Source organism: Temnothorax nylanderi, unplaced genomic scaffold (genome assembly GCF_030848795.1).
Source record: "Temnothorax nylanderi isolate EJ_2023f unplaced genomic scaffold, tnyl_v1.0 TNYL_tig0006_pilon, whole genome shotgun sequence".
NCBI lineage: Eukaryota > Metazoa > Arthropoda > Insecta > Hymenoptera > Formicidae > Temnothorax > Temnothorax nylanderi.
In genome coordinates this window covers 938,181-957,497 of record NW_027249068.1, presented here as the reverse complement: position 1 = coordinate 957,497, position 19,317 = coordinate 938,181, and the positions used below count along the sequence as shown (strand labels likewise).

Here is a 19,317-nt window from a genome sequence, read left to right as displayed (position 1 = left end):
TGTTTGAAAAGTTATTAAAAAAAAATCCCCGAGAAAGAGAAGCGCACGGATTGTAATACGGATAGTACGGATTGGCGCACAATATTCTTTTTTGTGGTGATTACAAAAGTAACAGTCATATTATCAAGTTACTTCGGGGGAAAAAAAAGAATTTGTGAAAAAGTGCGATAAGCCCGCGCTACTCTTTATATATTCAAAATGCGAGAATGTTACTTGCAGACGAAAAGACACGTTATAAAACGAGGGTGGGTTTCCGTATACACGGGTCCGCTTCTGCGCCAAGCAATCTCTGTAATAAGACCGTGTCGTAATCGATACGACATTGTCATTCCATCCACGTTTGTTCTTAGGAAAAAAAATTCCCGGCTCGCAGTAGAGAATGCGGATGCATCGAAGGGACGGAAGGGACGCTCACTGAAGAAGGATTTATCCAGAAGGATTTGCAGTATGTGATACTGCGGGGAGCTTGTTCAAATATTCCTCCGATGTATCCGATACGTCTGCGATACCTCGGCCTCGCCGCGCAGATGCACGCGCGTAGATCCATCGCATGATTCATGCGGCTCATGCGTGGCGTACAGCCGACGCGCGCTTTCCAACAAGCACAGGCTGCTATTTGGCATGCCTTTCTATTGGCAATAGGGAGATAAGGGGTGTGTAAGTTCCTGCGACAGACTCCGCCTCGAAATCCAATTTCGAGCTTTGGGTTCTGCCTTCGACTCTATTTTCGCTTGTCGCTCTAGAGAGCGAGCGTATCTAGAGCTTCTCTGGTATGCGCATACTTTCCACCCGAAATTTTTACCGACATTTCTGCAACGCACCTCCATCCGAGCGAGACTTTTGCGCGTTTTATTATTCAGATTGTACAGGTTGCCTCTGGATTAATCCCGGCTTTATTAAATCTAGATCACTCGCTTCTCAAATTTCTCTTTCTTCTTTTTTTTTTAGTCTAAAGATTTAAAAAAGTATCTCGAGTTCACTATATTACATTATATGTAGATTTAGCGAGTGCTGTTTTAATTATGATATCTCCTGATGTATTTATTATGACTCTCTTCAACAAAATCTAATTGTAGTCACTTACTGTATTAAGCTCTAGTATAGTATTAAGCGATTACCTTTAACCTTTCCAAAAACAAATAAGGATAAACGCTGTAAAGAAATCAAGGACGGTCGATTAACCATACTTCACGATTTCAAGTATATACTCCAAAAGTTGTAGAAGAAACAGCTGTGCGTGATATTCGAACGAAAAGTACAGTCGACTTCGTCAATAAATATCTAACATTTTCCAATATGACCCGCACGGTCGGTGGCAAGGAAGCGATCGGGAAGGATAACAGCAAATCGAAGTAATTCCGAGTTGCCTGTTCGGGCGAGTGAGAAAATGTTATCGCCGACCATTGTCGTTATCATTATTTTCGCTATTCTATGATTGGATTTCGTCATGCAAGAAGAAACCACACCAATATTCTAAACGGAGCGACAAAGATGCTATTGAAGAAATTGAACGTAAAAACAATGGTAAAGAAAGTGGCATAAAGTCACATTTTCGCTAAGGAGAAAGATGGGTTTTAAACTTATCGAATCTTGAAACTCTTTTTGCCAGCAAGCGATAAAAATTGCAAACATTCCTACGCGATGTTCTAATAAATTATTTTCTTTCTGCTAAAGCAAAATATTTTATCAGCACGAATAAATCTATCTTTCGTGATGATTACGCGTGATAATTATGACTGTTGAGACTCGTAAAAGGATAATTATATCCGATGCAATCTGACGCGTCGCGCGTGCTCACGTCTTCATTAACGAGCGATTTCGTAATACTGTGCTTCGTTCGGCTGCTCGCGTATTTTTTAAGGCATAAGGCATAATAGCCCGTGTTCACGCCAAAGAGACGTGCTTTTATGTGGCACGAGCCACTTTTTCCTCTCCCTGCAATCATCGCACAAGCTTAATGGGCCGGATGTTCCTTTCAGGGTCTCTATCGCGAGCTGACATCGCGATCGTCATAAAAGCGGGAACATATTATGACTTTTTGAAACTGAAACTAATAACATCTGACGGCGTCTAACGAGAGCGTAAGTAAAAAAAAGAAGCTGTTTTAAAGAGCGTACGTTCTTTCCGTTTTAGAAAAATCAATTACGAAATAAAATAATAAAAGCGATGACACATTGATCGAGGTTGTATAGTTTTTGATAAATACTTTCAAAAATTACTCGGGACACATTCTCTTTGTGGCACTTTAGCAACGAACGTTTGTCCATTCAATGGTAGTATTGTGTATGAACGAAGCTTAATTCTTCTCGGGTGAAAGTCGCGACAGCAGGGGCGTGAAAGAGTGCAGCTGTTTGTCGTGTCACGCTAATGCGCGCGGTAGGTAGAATCAGATAAAAACCGGTTAATCCATCTTGTGTCGCGCTCGTTTGTTACAAGCGTTAAATTACAAGATTTACGACAGAGTCGGGTGCATTGATTACGATAAGTTACTTAAATCGACGATTCAAATTTCTGCTGACTCAGATTCAATCAATCTGAGTCGACGAGAGCAGCGTAATTATAGAAACAGACCGTTCTATTATATCAGCATTACAATGTCATGCACGAAAGATATACACGTTTCGCTGATCACATACAAGATTCGCTCGGTTAAACGCGGATGTAATATCGTGAGTGTATTCTACAAGTCATCCTGCATTAAGTTGTAACTATACAAATTGAATAAGCTTTATCTTAAACAGATTGAATTTTCTCATAAAATATTTTGTACAGAATAGTCAATATTTTCCTGTTAATGTCCCCTTTGACAAATTCGGAATGCATTACTAAACGGAAATTCGATCAAAAGCCATTAATAGCTTTTTGATATTTAACGAAATAACTTGAAAATTAAATCTCAAATTAAATTTCTTCGTGTCACGTTCTATATTATTTTAATAAGTCCGTATTTAGATTTTATTTTAAATTTATATTTTAAATTTAAAGGAGGAAAAAATTGAACTTTACATTTGTCAAGTAATTTATGGTTGAAAGAAAATATGATAAAATCTATATAATAATTTAATATAATTCGTGTTTCTTGCAGTTATATATAATTTATCATTACAGATGCAACGTGAGTGCATTTAAATTAGCTTTATCAATAATACCGGCGTACTTATATGCATGAAACGTAGCTAAATTGCAAATATTAGATAGAATTTTATGCTACGAGCACTCTCGTGGTGTTGCTAATTAAAGTTGATAACGAGTCGCATAAAATGAATGGTGCAAATAGGTTTTCTGAACTTCTTGAATGTTAACGCGAGTAGTATTATGTAAAATGCTCTGGACGACAGAATTTTAAAAACGGCTCCTTTTTTTATATCGTTTTTTAAGGTCGGCGAATGCGATCCGCCTTACCGTTGCGCAGCATTTACATATCTAAATTCGCATAAATTTTCTTTCAAAACAGAAGGGCAATTACGGAAGATAATTACTCACCTTTGCGAAGTCGATTTTTAGTGTGCAGCAGCCGGAGTATATGTCTGCCCCATGTAGCGTTTCCTTTGCTCTGGTTGCTGATTCCACCGTGTCAAACGTAATAATCAGAACGATCAGTTAAGGATATATAGCATATTTGAAAAATATAAATTTCAAAATTAATTCGATACAATTAAGTCGATATTTATAAAAATTCGGCAATAACCAGTTGACAATTAAATTTGAAATTACTTTTCCTTATTTAAATGTATCTTTTTAATAATATTATAAATAAAAAGTCGATCTCGAAAAGATACAACAAAAATATCTTCAGATAAAAATTACTATGCAAATGAAATTAAATGAGTTGTAACGTTTACCAAGTTTTACGTGAAGCGCAATAAAGTAGCGTTCCGACAAGACGGAAATCTCACAGAGTTCACTGCGGCATTACAATGTTGTTTTCCCGCAAAGTGGCCTTCGCGTAGTATAAATCCGACATGACGTAACGTTCTAACGAATTTATAGTCACGCGGGACGCGACTTGACTATTATTTGGATCGTAATAGTCCGGAATATACTCCAGAATATCTCCACTAGGCGGAGATTCACCGAAAATACGGCGCATTATTCCCGAGGTAAAGCTCAAGATGCGCGTTAAACGTATTCGCGTACGGAATACCCGAAAAAGAGTTCGCGGCGAAAAAATCGGGAGCCTTCCCGTTAGCCCGAATCCCCGTTATAAATCTTCATTACGCCGTAATGGCGGTGCATGTCTTGACAAAGTTTCCCCGGCTCGTGAAAGCGTGTCAGACGGAGAGTTGATCCCGCGAGCTTCGAGTTCGCCAAAGGTGACCCTTGACTCGCGTGTTCAATGCGCCGTTGCCCTGAAGTTTATCGTGTAAATCAAATTCATGCAAATACACGACAGTTCATTCTTGTAAAATAAATCGTTTCCCGGCGGCATTGTTCGGGCACGGTCGGACTCAAAGACGTCACTTGCGCATTTTAACACCCTTTGTCCAGCTGCTTGTCAAAATTTCAATGATAAATTCGTCGATAAATTTAAATTGCACTTTTAATGGAATTTCCAGCGAAACATAAGATGACGAAGATATTTGATCGATTTTGAAAATTAAAGAGTTCTCAGTGAACTGTGCCTTAAGGAATAATAATGATCTTGTTAATTCTTTATATATAACGCGCAACAACTGCATTCGTAAAATAGCATTACACTTGGCAAACATTAGCGGTACATTTGTAATTTACTGCGAGTACGGTAACGCGAGCGCAACTGAATTTAAAGTGTTAATTTACGTAATTGAGAGTTATACAGTGTCCTTCCGAGAATCGTTAACGGAAATTGACGAAACTGCTGGTTAGCGATTGCCGATGCAATAAAGGCACTACTAGCGAGATGTATTGAAAAGGATATTCAACCATAGCCTGCACGCCATTTTTCTTAAAGATTACGATGCGCTGAACCTGCCCGCTGGGTGCACTGATCGTGTGCAACACTTCCTGCAACAGAAAAGAGAAATGCACTTTAACAGATGCGTGAGAAGATATTTTAGGAGAACATTTTCACACTTTGTTGACTTAGGCGATGGTGCATTGCATCTCAGCGAGTTCTCCGAAAGGAGCTCAAAAGCCGAGAGAAATGTGGATATTAATCTTTAAATTAAATACGAGTTTCTAAATATTAATCTTCAATTAAATCTCCGAGTTCCAAATTAAGAAGAAAAAAATTATATGCAATGCATTATCGATCTAGGTCAATCTAGGAGAATAAATGTATAAATAAAATATTTTGTCAATGCGCGTTTTATTTTGTTTATATGGAATCTCTACTATTTTACAAAATAAACAGAAAGTAATATCAGATTCAGAAATATTTTTCAACGCAATTGCATTCACGATTAATTATATTTACGATAGATTTAAACTTCGTTTTACAAGCCTCACAGCCTTGAACTTTTTAAATTAAATTCTCCTGTTTTCTTCTACGTCATATTATCATACGGACATTGATGAAAACCATGAACCTTTTTGCTTCGTTCTAAACACGCGCGCTTTAATTAGTCGAAAATCCCTGATATCTCAACATTGAGGCAATCGCCATTCTTCTCAGTCTCCGTTACGGAAACCTGTCGTTAAGAGAAGCGGCAATAGTTCTGAAGCACCTCCGTATTTCCGTTAACCTATTTCGAGCACATGATCGATGCACATCGTATATCATGCGCTGCAAATCGAACGAAGTTTACATGTTGCGTTCTCCAGGGCATCCCCATCGGCGCAACAACGTATGCGAAACGCTCGGTATATAAGGTTCGACCGCCCTCACACGATGCTCGCAACAGATCCAGACAGAAAGTTTGCATGGCGTAGGTAGGTTGAGAACCGAGAGGTCGGGGAGCAACATGAGACAAATGGCAAACTGCATTTGAGCCTATTCACGAGTGTTGTACCCTAATAGACGCATCGACAACACCAAATTTTCTCGGTGAAAAAGTCAGTATTTTACAGCGACTGTTTTCCATTTGGCGCATTTTATTTCGCCTCACCAGACGTCTCATCCAGCATAACCGGACTTTAAAGCTTATTCACTGATATTTCCGTTAACTTGCTCAATTATAATAAATTCAGATTTAATTATTCAAATTATTCATTGCTGGATCGCGACTGAATTAATTAATTCGATTATTTAAAATTCAAATATATTAGATTTTGTAAAATCTCTGAATCTATTAGAGATATATGCTTTTGTTGTATATTCGCTTTATTCTCAAATAATAATCTAATTTTATTGATTCTCAATGTAAAACTAAGAGTTACGCGACTCAAGATTTATAATGATCGATTTAGTTGGGATTTACGAATTTGTCAAGCACAGGAGACGAATCACTTCGGAATTAGGGTAACTAGACATTGTAACACGAAGCAGAGTGTAGGACAGATTAGAGAGAAAACAGAATTGCAACATGTTCGGCTGATGGCACTGATTTACAATGCAATTAGCACTCTCTAATTTAATCCTTAATCCTTAATCGTGAGATTAGCTCAAATAACGTTTGAAGATTAACACTTTGTTACACGTTAATACAACGTTAACTTTAAATCGTGATTTGTAACAACATTAGACGGTATATATATAATGCTTAATCTACTTGGCTAAATTTATTTTTCTTAGCTGATTTTCGAATATACTACAAACTAAATGAATAACTTTAACAAAGAGAAATGTGAATGGAACTCGTATATCATGCCGGTTACGGTAGAGTTGAGCGTCTTTTAGCGATAAGCTGTAATCGTCAAGTCCCGGGGACGCGGTCAAAGAAGGTGTTAAGTATCGCGCAGGGGTGCGGACGGGCCGCGACACATTTTATTGCAAGATGGTCGATAATTGAGAGCGTTTAGCAGCGGGCGCGTGTTTACCTGTCGAGACGCCAGCCGAGGAAATCTCGAATTTGCGCGGCACGAGCGATGACACGACGTGGCTCGCTGCCAAAGTAGCTTCCCTCCGCGCGAGTTCTCCTTGCCGCGCGCGGCACATCTCCCGCGCGGCTAGACGAAAACACGCAACTAGTGGAATCGCATCCAGTGAGTCACGCTGTTTATTCGGGAAAAATGCGGTTCGTCGCGCCGCTTAAATGCAGTCTGAATACGCGAGACGCGCCAATGTATTATCCCGTGCTCGCGATTAGTCATGCTATATCACAGAGGATATCAAGCCCGCGCGCCGCGACGTCTGAATAAGGCTCGAATGAGATTGTCGGCCTCGCGCCGAGTGAGCGCAATCTCCTCCTACAAGGCGCGCCAATCATGCCATAATGATTTTATAAATTTTACGATATGCCTGAATAATCAGAGTATAACAGTCTGTGATCTTTCAATGTCTAATTTATAATTTATCTATTCAATTATAATCCAAATTTACAATAAATTATTTATTTATATATAATTAATATATATATTTATGTAAAATTAAATTTATATATAAATTATTCGATCGTAACTGAATTAAATAATTCAATTATACTTGAAATTCGAATATATTGAATTTTGTCTCGATTATTGTTACCGCGTATAATTCTGCAAAGAAAGATAAATTAGTCCGACTTGAAATCTTTGTATTAGTCATAGTCATAGGAATCAAGCTCATCAATCTAGTTCTATATATAAAATGTCACGCGTACGCATTTCTGTGCGTAATCGGATAAGCCCAAACAGCAGGAGCTGGCGAGCACGAAATATCAAGATCAATAAATAGAAGCGGAAATTCAATTTCCGTCGACTCGAGTTCTCGCGACAGCTGTCTGCAGGTTGAAAAAAAAAACCGTAGGAACGATCGGACGGTCGATGTGATAATTAAATTGTTTCGCAGCTTAATGAAAAAACGGAAGATACGCTGGATTATGTAAAATTGTCACCGTATCCGCGAACGGCCGATAAATTTTTATGCACCGGTCGGCCGCTGTATCCAGCGTGCGTCATGTAATATGTATGATCCGTTGCATTTCAGATTGGCTTATGAATAGAAGCGAGGATTCGCGCACGTCGCCTGCACCGCCGCCGCTATCGCGCCGGTCCGCCAGTAGTTTTTCGAGGACCGCGCGCGCGACCGGCGAACGTACTCGAACCTAATTGTCCGGGGTGTTGTCCCATCCGGGTCGTCGACCCCCTTTTGTGTCCGTGCGAGATACAATGCCGGTAGGAGAAATCCTTGGAATGGGTCGGCCGCGGTATAAATTCAGGAGCGGACGCTTCCGCGGACGCGACGCACAAAGCGGAGCTCGCGCGCGCGCGCGCGCGCGCGAGAGAGAGCGATAGCACGTGCTCCCTCGCCCGCTCGAGATCGCGATAAGGAAAGCACGTAATCTCTTTGTTCCGCGAAGATGCATTCGCCCGGACGGAGTGCATTGAGCCGCGTGAAAACGTGATTTACCGAAGCTTATCTGCCGCGTGTTCTCGCGACGGAAAAACGTCAGGCGTGAAGGAGGATCGTTCTAGCACCGCGCACCGTCGGAATAAATATCCAAGGATGTTAGAAACGATTGAAGGTATTGTGTATTACGGAATAAAGAGATTCTATAAAGATCGTGACAAAAATCGTAAACTGTACAGAAAAAAAAGAAGCGCCAAATAAAGACTTATATACTCGTATATACGCAACAATCTATAATCTTAGAAATGAGATTATATTGCGTTAAACGAAGAAAACTTGCTTGAATGAAGTTATTTATATAGTTTAACTAAGAAAAAAAAAGTTGAAATTCTTATAAGATTGATTGTTGCGTATACGAGTATATAAGTTTTGACTTGACACTTTTGTTTTTTCTGTGTAGGTAGTTGGCCAGTTGATATATTATGAAACGGGATAGGGATAGCGGATTATATATACAAAACAAATCAGCCTCGTGTTCGACATGACAGTGGACGTCTTGAAAAAATAATAAAACATACATGTTACTATTTTACAGGAACTTTTCTTAGATCAGCATCTGATAAATGATAAGAATCGACTATAGGGGATAATCCAACTTGTATTTACAAGACAACGAGTACAGACAAGAATTACTCGCTTGGGGGGTCTATAGACAAGTCCGGCGTTCCCGTTCTCGGGTCGGATGACAATGCAGTTTATTGGTAGGAGAGCTAAGGGGTTTAATCCTCGTTCTTGAGCAGGTCAGGCAGTAATAATAGATTTGCTTCGTCGGAGGGCATCAATCAGCGTGCGCGCACGGGGGTGGAGGAGCGTGCCGTACCGTCTTATTTAATTCATCGGCATTCCTATGTATCTCCGGCCGTGTTAATACGACTCTAATCCGCCTTCGTTTATAAAACACAATCAGCTCGGAAAAGCAGGCCGGTGATTTATAACGACATTTCTCTTTCCGGATTGTTGATAAATATTCTACGTCGGCTCTCTTTCGCCTCCTCGATGCCAGATGGTTCCAGGCATAATGCTCGCTTTGTAACCGGCAACGAAAGCCACCTCAAAGACCGACCCGCCAACCGCGAAAGACAAAAACGCCGCGGCGATGTCGCGTATTAATTAGACGGGGACACGAAACAAATGTGCACGGTGCGGGACGGAGCATTCATTAATGCATCGTAAACGTCGTAGATGACGAAGTGAAGCGCGGGTTTGAAAGTAGCCGTAAATTTCAAAGATTGCAAGTTGTCAAGAGCGCGTTATGAAAAAAATAAGTAACGATAAATTTGTTAAAAGCTCGACGGTAAATCAAAGCGAACAGGCCGCGATCGTAAACATTTCATCCTCATCTTTAAAATACAGAATTTCTGCGTTCTACGCTGCAAGGTCGTGACTGTGCAAGGAAAGACAGCAAACTTGTGTAAATTTTCATGGAAAAAGTCACATTTCTCTCGCGCCCGCATGCCAGTGACAATTTTCGTGAAAATCATCCTTCTCTTCAGGGAATCGAAGAGGAGGAGTCGAAGGGAACGTCGCCCATTCGAGGGATTTTCAACGCGAAAAAACCAAGAATAAGGTTTTTCGCGTCGAAAAATCTGCCGCGCAGCGATCTTTCGGTGGCGCTCGGGGATGAGCGTGGCCGAATTTACGAGCAAGCGCGCGCGCGCGCGCGCGTCCCGCTTCTAATCCCGCTCCAATCCCATTCGAGCGAGACTGGAAGCGCATGAAAAATTGATGAAGTGTCCGCAATTACGACATCAATTTGGCCGACACGAGAACACGACCGAATACAAAGACAACGCGCCGGGGATGCAGCTGAAAACTGGGGTATTTCCCCCGAGTGCAATGCCGGTATACCCCGTCGGGGTGCATTCGATATATGCGCGCGTGAGCCTAATAAGCGCTGGCACTTGCGATGACCAACACGGCGGACGAATTAAAGGACGACGAAAACGCGGCGCATAAAAAAATACATAGGTATATTCGCTTCTTTTTATCGAAAGCTATACGATTAGATGCTAGATGATCAGTCAGAAATGTACATATTCCTTACGATTTTTGTACGAAAGATTTATTTCGTATTATTGCAAAAGATTCAATTATTGCTCTCTAATATAGCAATCGAAAGCTCTCGAATTATTGCGGCTGTTATGCGTTCCCAAATTCTGATGTACATAGTAAACTTGACTCTCAACTCGTGATTTCAATCTTAACACACTCTCGTCTCTAATCTCTCTAAACTTGAAATTCTCCACTCGCGAACTTTCATGTAGTAACCTACATCCTGTAGATCTAAACTGTGAATTTCCAAGTTATAATTTATATAATTATTCCGCATGAATATTAATGATAAATAAACCTATCATCAGCTGTTACGGTCTGCAACCTGAAATCGGCTTATCAACGAATTTATAATTTCCGCTGAAGATGATAAGACCGCAAAAATATTTTATTCTTTTTGTATTATTGGTTTTATCATCGTGCGATGGTTTACATGACATTAATGTGTTTTATTAATATACCGAGTTGCCTATATAAAAATATTGGAAGTTTCCATGTAATTATTAAATGTTTATCATTCAATCGAAAACGAAATGTAAAGCAGCTGTAACGTTATATTTTATATTAAAATAGTTAAGCACGTATCTTAATGTCTACGTCGATATACGATTCAATTTTAATACACAGTGCTTATCGACACGGAGCAGTTCGTAAAAAGTTAATGAAGCATTCATAAACATACACACGTATTGATTTTCCGGTTACGCTATCAATCATGACTCACGAACATCAAAATATAATTAGAATTATTTCTCGGCGCAATATAGCGCACGTCTCTAGAACAAGAGTGTTTATACTTATTTCTATTTGAAGGGCCGAAATTAAATTTAATTCGTCCACTCGAGGTAATCTTATTTTTCAGTCAGTTGAAGTTGTCGAAAATCTAATTTCCGGCGGATCTTTTCGGGGAGTCTAGCGAGATCGGTACTGGGAAACTCGCGGTTTTCCAGCCAGACACTAATTGAACAACACCGATGTAAGCCGCGGGGATACGAGGGTGTACGAAACGAAACGCGAATGCCAGAAACCCGGCAATAACCGACGAAAGAAGTTCTCAATTTTGCTGCCAATTTCTCGAGGGAAATTCGTCGAGCCGCGCGTCGGATGATACGGACATCGCCTCGTGAGAACGATCTTGGAAACGCGTGATGTTTCATACGCATTGCTCTTCATTTGTCGTATCGCGGGCCGCGGCGCGGAACGCGTCGCACTCGAGGGAGGATATAGAGACAAAAGTGTCGGTTACGAGGGCAAGACAAATGAGTGCCGTGTGAGATGATGAGGGAGAAGTCTCCGCGAGGAGAAGTAGCGGAAAACCCGAGAGACGCCAGCTCATTTTTTCGGCCTTACTGAAATCTGGCGTCATAACTGACCTACCGCGCTGTGCGCCTTTTCCTCCTGTTCTCGCCTTTCTTCTACGAATATAAAATGTCACGCGACCCGGCCAGGACGGGAAAACTATGGCCTGTGTCATCTCCACACATTTTACAGCTAAATGTGACAGTTTCGCGTAACATATTTCGACTATGTATAAAATTTTAAGCCTTAAAAAATATTGTGTTTTTGATTTTCAGAAAATTGATAGTGGGAAATGTAATAAAAGTGAATTATTTAGAAATTATAAGAATAGGTATAAGAATGATATAAAATAGATTTATGAACGCAAGATGCTTTAATTAAAGCACACGATGGTTATACGGAAAGTAATATGTAAAAATAAAAGTATTATATTTATAAGATAATAATGTTAAGTTACAAAAATACATCTCATGTTAAAAAAATATCCTCGATCTATTTCTTGTCATAAATTTTTTTAAATTAATTAATTTGATTTAAAATCCAAAATAAATGTTTATTCGTCATAGATATTTGTTATTTTACACCTTTCGTATAAATTCACCATAGTTGTCGCGTCACTTTATCCAAAGCAAGTAAAAACGAAAAAAAATTCGAGGCACGCAGACAATATGGGGTTATGATCTCCCCCAATGTCTGCGCGTGTGCGCTCAATTTCAGTGATCTCTGTTGCTCCCTTAAGAAGGTAAAACTCCACCCTAGTGTTCTATGGAATGCTGCCGGCCATAATCATCCGCTTTCCTAACACACAGACATACACACGTTCCATAGAGAGACGATTAAGGTCAACCCGCACTTACTACTTTCGGCGGAATCACTGAAGGCTCTCTCGATGGAGCCTGTATTCGGAGCGCATTTCGTCCAGCGGTCATTGTTTCGGTGTTAAAGGCATTACAATGGTGCACGTGAAACAGCGGTTTTACGTCTACGATCCCCGGATAATTCCATGAAATTGGGAAGACAGAGGATCACGTTGATGGACGCGCGACACCCGCTTGACGAAAAGTGAAGCGATATTTCCTCGTTCGGAACTTAATCGCGCGTCGTCTTTCCGCAATTTGCCAAGTTTCGATATTAAATACTACGATAATTAAGTCTCAACTACTCAATTCTTCGTTACAGTAACTTACGTTAGTTACGCTAATTAGGTAACCCCCACATAAACTTACTTACGCGAAGTTTAAGCAATAAAATAACCGTAACTATATATCTATTCTTCAAATTTTCCCTCAGGATCTTATTCACCTTTTCAATTTCGTTTCGATGAAATTCAACGAGCTTGAAAATTTTCACGCTTGTGACACACAGTGATCTATTACCAGAAAGTATTTGCCCCGCGTAAGAAGGTTTTACAAAGATCAAACTTTCAAAATCTGACATTTCATATCCAACGACCTAATATTTGAAGAAGGAAATAACTGGGACTTAAGATATCGGCTATTCAAAAATCGAGGGATTTCGATATTAAATCATGCGGTCAGGTTATATAGTTCGTGGAATTAATTTAAATGAAGATTGAACTATTAAATCTTTTTGTTATCAAAAGAAGATTTGCAAGAGAAATTCTGGTCAGGGATGAATTAAGCCGTTTTGAATATTTAAAGATCCGTTCGGAGAACGATATAACTGGAAATTTTTCATGCAAAATGTTTCAACTAATGCATTAATATATGCTTATTTATAATTTATATTTATCATATGTCATAAGACGCGTATATGTCATAAGAGAAGGAAAAAAGCCTGTTGTTCCAGGTGTTGTTCGTTTTTATTGTCTGGTAAAATACTACAAAAACACTACTAAACACCGGTAATTCAAGCACTAATTGCTGTAAAGCAAAAGGAAATTCAGAGAGATTCCAAGTACCTAGAAGGATTTTGCGGGGGCTAAAGACCAACCATATTTGTTAATAATGGTATTTCACAGATATAAAGACCAAAGCCATCTGGTAATTAAGCCATTCCGAGGGAGACATTTTCCAGCGACTGGCCTGCATACGCGAAAAGGTTGTTCCGCGTCGTATCAAGCGGGGAGAGAATACGGAAAACTTTCCAACGAGCGGCACGTGACACGGGTCAGGAAAAAAGTCGAGGAGCCGAGGAGTGACGTAGGTCCATGCTACAAGGACCCTGCTTCGTATTTCCCTGGAGAGACGGGAGTCTGTTCTTCGGACATTACGTCATTTTGTGCACTTCTAAGGGACTCGCAGAGACGGCGACATACGTTTTTGAAAAAGACCATTTGGCGTATACGATTTGTAGAACGACGCAAACTTAAAAACGCGAGTGGAATTTTTAAAATTTCGAAGAAAAGAGATTTGAAAAATACGTTTCTTATTTCTACAGCAATAAATCTATTTCTATTATGGTAGTATAATAATAGTAGTTCAGTCAATAAATAATACTAAAGCAGGAGAAAGCTTGGAAAGCAATAAGTGATCCCGCTCTTGATTCTCTCTATTTTCACCGAAGAGGTACCAACTCTAAGTTGGCCGTATGACCTTTCATTGAAATATAATGCGGTAGATGTAGGACATCTTGTACACGTTTAACAATGTACACAAATGAAAATAGGTCTCAATGAAAAAAATAACATCGCGCCGCTACGGCCAACGCGAGTTTAAAGCGTGTAACGAGCAAAAAAAACCGTGTGTGACCGTCATTATCCCTCGGAGGCAACAATGTGCCATCGAGTAACTAACTTCGATGCATCCAACGATAACGCTATGTCATACCCGGAAGAGGAAAGCTTATCTGAAGAGCGGTTATGTATTTCGGAGCAACATCGGGTACCCCTTATCGCGAACGGAGGTCGTACAAAGGTAACCGTCGACCTCGTATCGCCAAATACGAGCTACCCCGTACGATATATCCTATTAAGGTCAGCGCCAAGATACGACCCCCGCCGCGATTTCAGCGTATCGTTGATTTCCATTCCCGAGTCAATTAAGCTCGGCTTAAATGAAAAGAGATTTAAAATATTCAAAGGCTTCGCGGACGAGCGCGCAATTGTGCATCCCCGGGATGGGCGAAATAGATTCAGCTACGTTCCACTTTGTATCGGAGTTTCTAAACTGGATCCCGCGCGGATCTCCTAATTCAGCGTGTCACGCAAATTAATAGCCTGCTAACGGGATAGCTAATGGCCTGAGAAATTCAAGAAGTTATCGCGGTAACTGCACCGGAAGCCAAACGCTTTGCTGTCCAACAAGCGGTAACTGCAGATAATTACTTCGTCCAGCGTTTCCATTAATTCTATGATACTAAAAATTCGTAATTAACGAACAGCAAACGTGCCATCACGTGGGTAGCGCTCGGTCATTCTGAAAGCGATAAATCAACTATTACGCGACCTCTCGCGTATATTATATATGCGCGTTCTGGCCGTAAAAACCGGCCTTTGTTAGAAATATGCATTCTAAGTGTTTCAAAAGGGTTCATAAATTATATTTTATTTACTAGCGGACTTTACTGCCGGGTTAAAAGACGCCGGACAGAAAATGTCGTCATAATTATATTTTAGACATGAATATTCTGAAACGTAAAAACCTCACGCGACACTAACAAACCATTCCTCTCGTAAGACAATATAACGCACAAGATACTCTATTTCGCCGACAGGCGTGCGCCAGGAACTTCCTTCTTGCAGCGCGGCGTACTTATAGTTAATAATGCAGTATAGGAAATAGTTAACGAACGGCTGCGTGAAGTTATCTACTCCGCGGCGGGTGTTAGGCGAACGAAATTGTTGCTCAACAAGTAGTAAACGGGCTGATCATAATCGCGAGCTGTAAAGCAGGCGGGCCTCCTTCCGCGAAACCCATAAAGCCTATGCATTCTCTCTCAATGCGGCAGATACTTTGCACAGTGGAAACTGCAACCCACGACGGTGGATTTAACGACGGTAGCGCGGCGGCGGCGGCGGTGGTTGAGCACACGCAGGGCGCACTCTCTCTCTCCGTTCCTCTCCACAGCTTTCTGAAAATCCGGGATTTCATCCTTCTTGATCCTTTGGCGTTCTGTTGTAAAGAGCTTATACTTCATCTCGCAGCTATCGATCGGCGGAGTGTCATCGACGTTTGATATCCGACCTATGTTGTTCCGTGTAATCGTAAACTCACTTACTCCGTTCCATATCGCTCGAAGAATATTACGAACTACAGAAGTTTAAAGGTCTTAACTTATATATATGTATATATCGTAAGTTATGAGGTTTTAATGTGCGAATCTCAGGAGAGTTAATCCTCACAGTTGAAAATTTACATGAAGTTTCTTCACGGGAAGTTAAATAAATCTTTTCTTCCTTGTACTCAAAACAACCGCAGCTTTCGCATCTTGAAATACTTGATTTATCTTTACGAGACAACCAGCGTGTGTTGCGTACCACAAACTGAGAGGGTTATTGTGGCTCTTAATGCTTTACTCGACGAATTGGGTTAAGTAGGATCAAAAACCGAATGAAATGTAGAATTATGCAGAATTTGCAAGATTAAATACCTTTTTCGTATGCTGAAATTAACCGTAGAGTAAATCCAGATTGCGGAATGTTATTATAATATAAACAGTAGCATGGATGAATACTCTAAATTCATTAAATTTCAAATAGTTGCATAAAAATTACTCATTACTTTTAAATGCAAATGTAATCTGTGTTGTTAACTTACATAAAATTTGCATAAATTTTGTTCTTATATTTTAAGGCATCTTGAAGTATATATATATTCTTAAAATATTCCGAGAGTGCTTTGTTATAAATTTTCGAGAGAAAGAGAGAGAGAGAGAGAGAGAGAGAGAGAAATCTTCAAACTCTTAAGTCTTTCAAAGCACTGGTATCTAAAGGTTATCAAATCTGCAGAGAACGCTTATCTTCAAACTATATTTGAAGTGACTAGAAACTTCGCAGCGATTAACTCCTTCGAAAATTTACAAGAACGTAGATCCATCATGCCTATCTCCGGGTTCATATCGCTTATCGAGAATTCCCGACCACGTCCCGCCATATTGATATATTTCTGAAATATATGATAAAAGTCGCAGCTCTGAAAGGGAACGATATACCCTCCGCGTTTTATGTGCCCGTGTATATATATGTTTATGGGAAGTCGTCGACCGTGCTATTGGAATTACGGATAAGATTAAGGGTCCTTCGACGCTCGTAATGGGCCTGTGATGTCGTCGTCGGAAATAAGAGAACTTATCTACTGTCCTAATACGGAGTGACGCATGCCACCGATAGCAAAGTGCGAAATCGTGATTATATGGTTTTCGGTTATTACAAGCTTGAGAGAAATAAGAGCGATAAGAGGGCGAAAAAGAATAACAGTCTACCGAAGGGATCGAAGTCGTAAATTGAGGAGGCAGTTCCGACCCGAAAATATTGAATTGCATGTTGCGTCAGTCACATTTCTTTCTCTCTTTGTTTTAAGATAGATGAACAAAGAAGACTTAGGCTTAAAAGTATTTGTTATAATTACTGTATTGTTATTCGCTTTTTAATTTTCTCATTCAAAACAAAGATAAATTTTTTTTAAATAAAAAATTCAATAATAATTGTTTATAAATAAAGTAATTAATCAAACTGCCATTAAAGAAAAGGCTCAAATAATTCTCAATTTAACAGTTAAAATTTGTTAGTAATAATATATAGTAACATGTATTCAAGAGTAAGCTGAAATAAATTCGCTCATCAAAATTAAGAATATCTCAGGTAACAATATTTTGATTCTAAAATGCTTTTTCTCTCAGTTACTTATTAGACGAAATTACCGTTATTCTAGACAATTAACAAATTTACGAAATAAAACGCAAGCTATACAACAAATCATTTATCGCAATTAAATTAAAGCGCAAGCAATACAATATTCAGCGTGCGTTTAATTCATAATACACTGCATGTGGCCTTGTCCGGTTTGTTTTTGCGACAAAGCGCCAAGACCACCGTGTTGTCACTGGCGTATAACGAAAGCCGCTGCACAGTTTGTCGTCGCATTACCCATTGAAAGGCGGTCGCGTCAAGTTTGCTACGAGACATCAAACGCCATTGTATTTCGCAGTTACTAAGCGATCACTATAGCTCAGATTCGTAAGCGTATCTAACTTTTCGGATCGTCAATGGCCTAGTTTGCACCGATCACTTGATACGCGTATTAAATAGTAAATAACTAGTAAATTAGTTTGATTATTGGCTGATCAGCTCAAATATACTATTCGATACGCGTATCAAGAGATCGGTGTAAACTAGGCCGATGATATCTCGCGCGATTGATTCACTCGGAATGGAAATCGAAGCGAAATAGAGAATGGGAAATGTAAACCGGTCCAGGGAACTTACGGGCGCGATACTTATCTCCGCCTTTGCATTCGAGTGTATTCCGCATCGCGCTCTGAGCTTTCGGTTTAAATGCGACTCGCCTGCCGTTCCGTGATCGATAACGCGGAATAATATGCAAATCGCCGGGTGGCGTCTTCCGAGGTACGGGAAGCCGCGTTATATATCAATCGCATGCTGACAATCAATTCGAAATTGAAGAATAGAGAATATTTTACGTGTTACGTGTATATTTCGCAACGCGGCAAATATTTCGAGGAAATGAGACCGACTGGGCGCGCGCGGCCTTGATGTTTGTTTTTGGTAGTGTACCGACGCGCGCTCCGTACACAAGGCCATATGTCGCCGTACTGTCATTTGCGCGACGAGACAAGACTCGAGCTGGCAGAAATCAGAGTAAATCACCGCGCGTGCTCTCCACTTTGATCCCTAATCAAAACGTAACTCTTGAACTGCCCGTGTGTCAAGATAGAAAACTTTATCTCGCCTGATAAGTTATTTTGATATGAGATTCACGTAACGATTAGGTATACAAGGTTTTTTGTTATGAGTAGTCAAAGAAAGAGGAAAAGAGTTAACGCATTATTTAAAACGAATTTTTTTATTTATATGATAAACGCTTCTGTAAATTTTGTAAAATTGCAAATGAAACCGATTTTATTGCTTTATGCGCGTAAAGACCCCAGGCAAATATTACTCGTAGTGCATTCGTTCATTCTATTTGCCCCGCGAATTAATTACGCGATGTCCATAAAAGCCGGCGGTGGATTCGCATAAAACATTCATACTTTCGGCCCGGATCGCCGATGCAAGAAGAAGTGGTAATTCTCGCAAAAAAAAAGCTGACTCTGCGCGGAGTATTCCTATGTAAATTCGGGAAAGCCAGGAATTCACGGAAAGAACGTAATTCGACGAATGCGCTGCCCTGCGTTTCTTTTCCGTTCCGGAATGCGCTTGAATAAGGCGCGCGGGGTGTAAATTATGAACGTGCGAAAGTATCATCCCCCGAGAGCTTAATTACGCTGTAACTTACGCTGTAGGCTGTAAGTGTCGTTCCTAAGCTCCTAAATCGTAGCTTGAGGCGCGCTTAAACACGAAGAATGCCTCTTATAATTTGAATTACTGCGTGAGGGTTTTGTGCAATTGAGATATATTCGGATTTGAGTTAATTTAATAA

The 19,317-nt window shown here is 40.1% G+C and overlaps 1 protein-coding gene across 2 annotated transcripts in view; it reads right to left on the bottom strand.

Annotated features, from left to right (window-relative positions):
- The window catches only part of Sm (heterogeneous nuclear ribonucleoprotein L), a 148,329-nt gene that overhangs the window by 88,249 nt on the left and 40,763 nt on the right, over positions 1–19,317 (bottom strand). For both annotated transcript variants that reach the window (XM_071715399.1, XM_071715408.1), the window contains exons 4-5: positions 4,898–4,983; positions 3,484–3,580 (exon numbers count right to left, since the gene is read on the bottom strand). In XM_071715399.1, the coding sequence (XP_071571500.1) occupies positions 3,484–3,580; positions 4,898–4,983 (183 nt within the window). The remainder of the gene's footprint in view (positions 1–3,483; positions 3,581–4,897; positions 4,984–19,317) is intronic.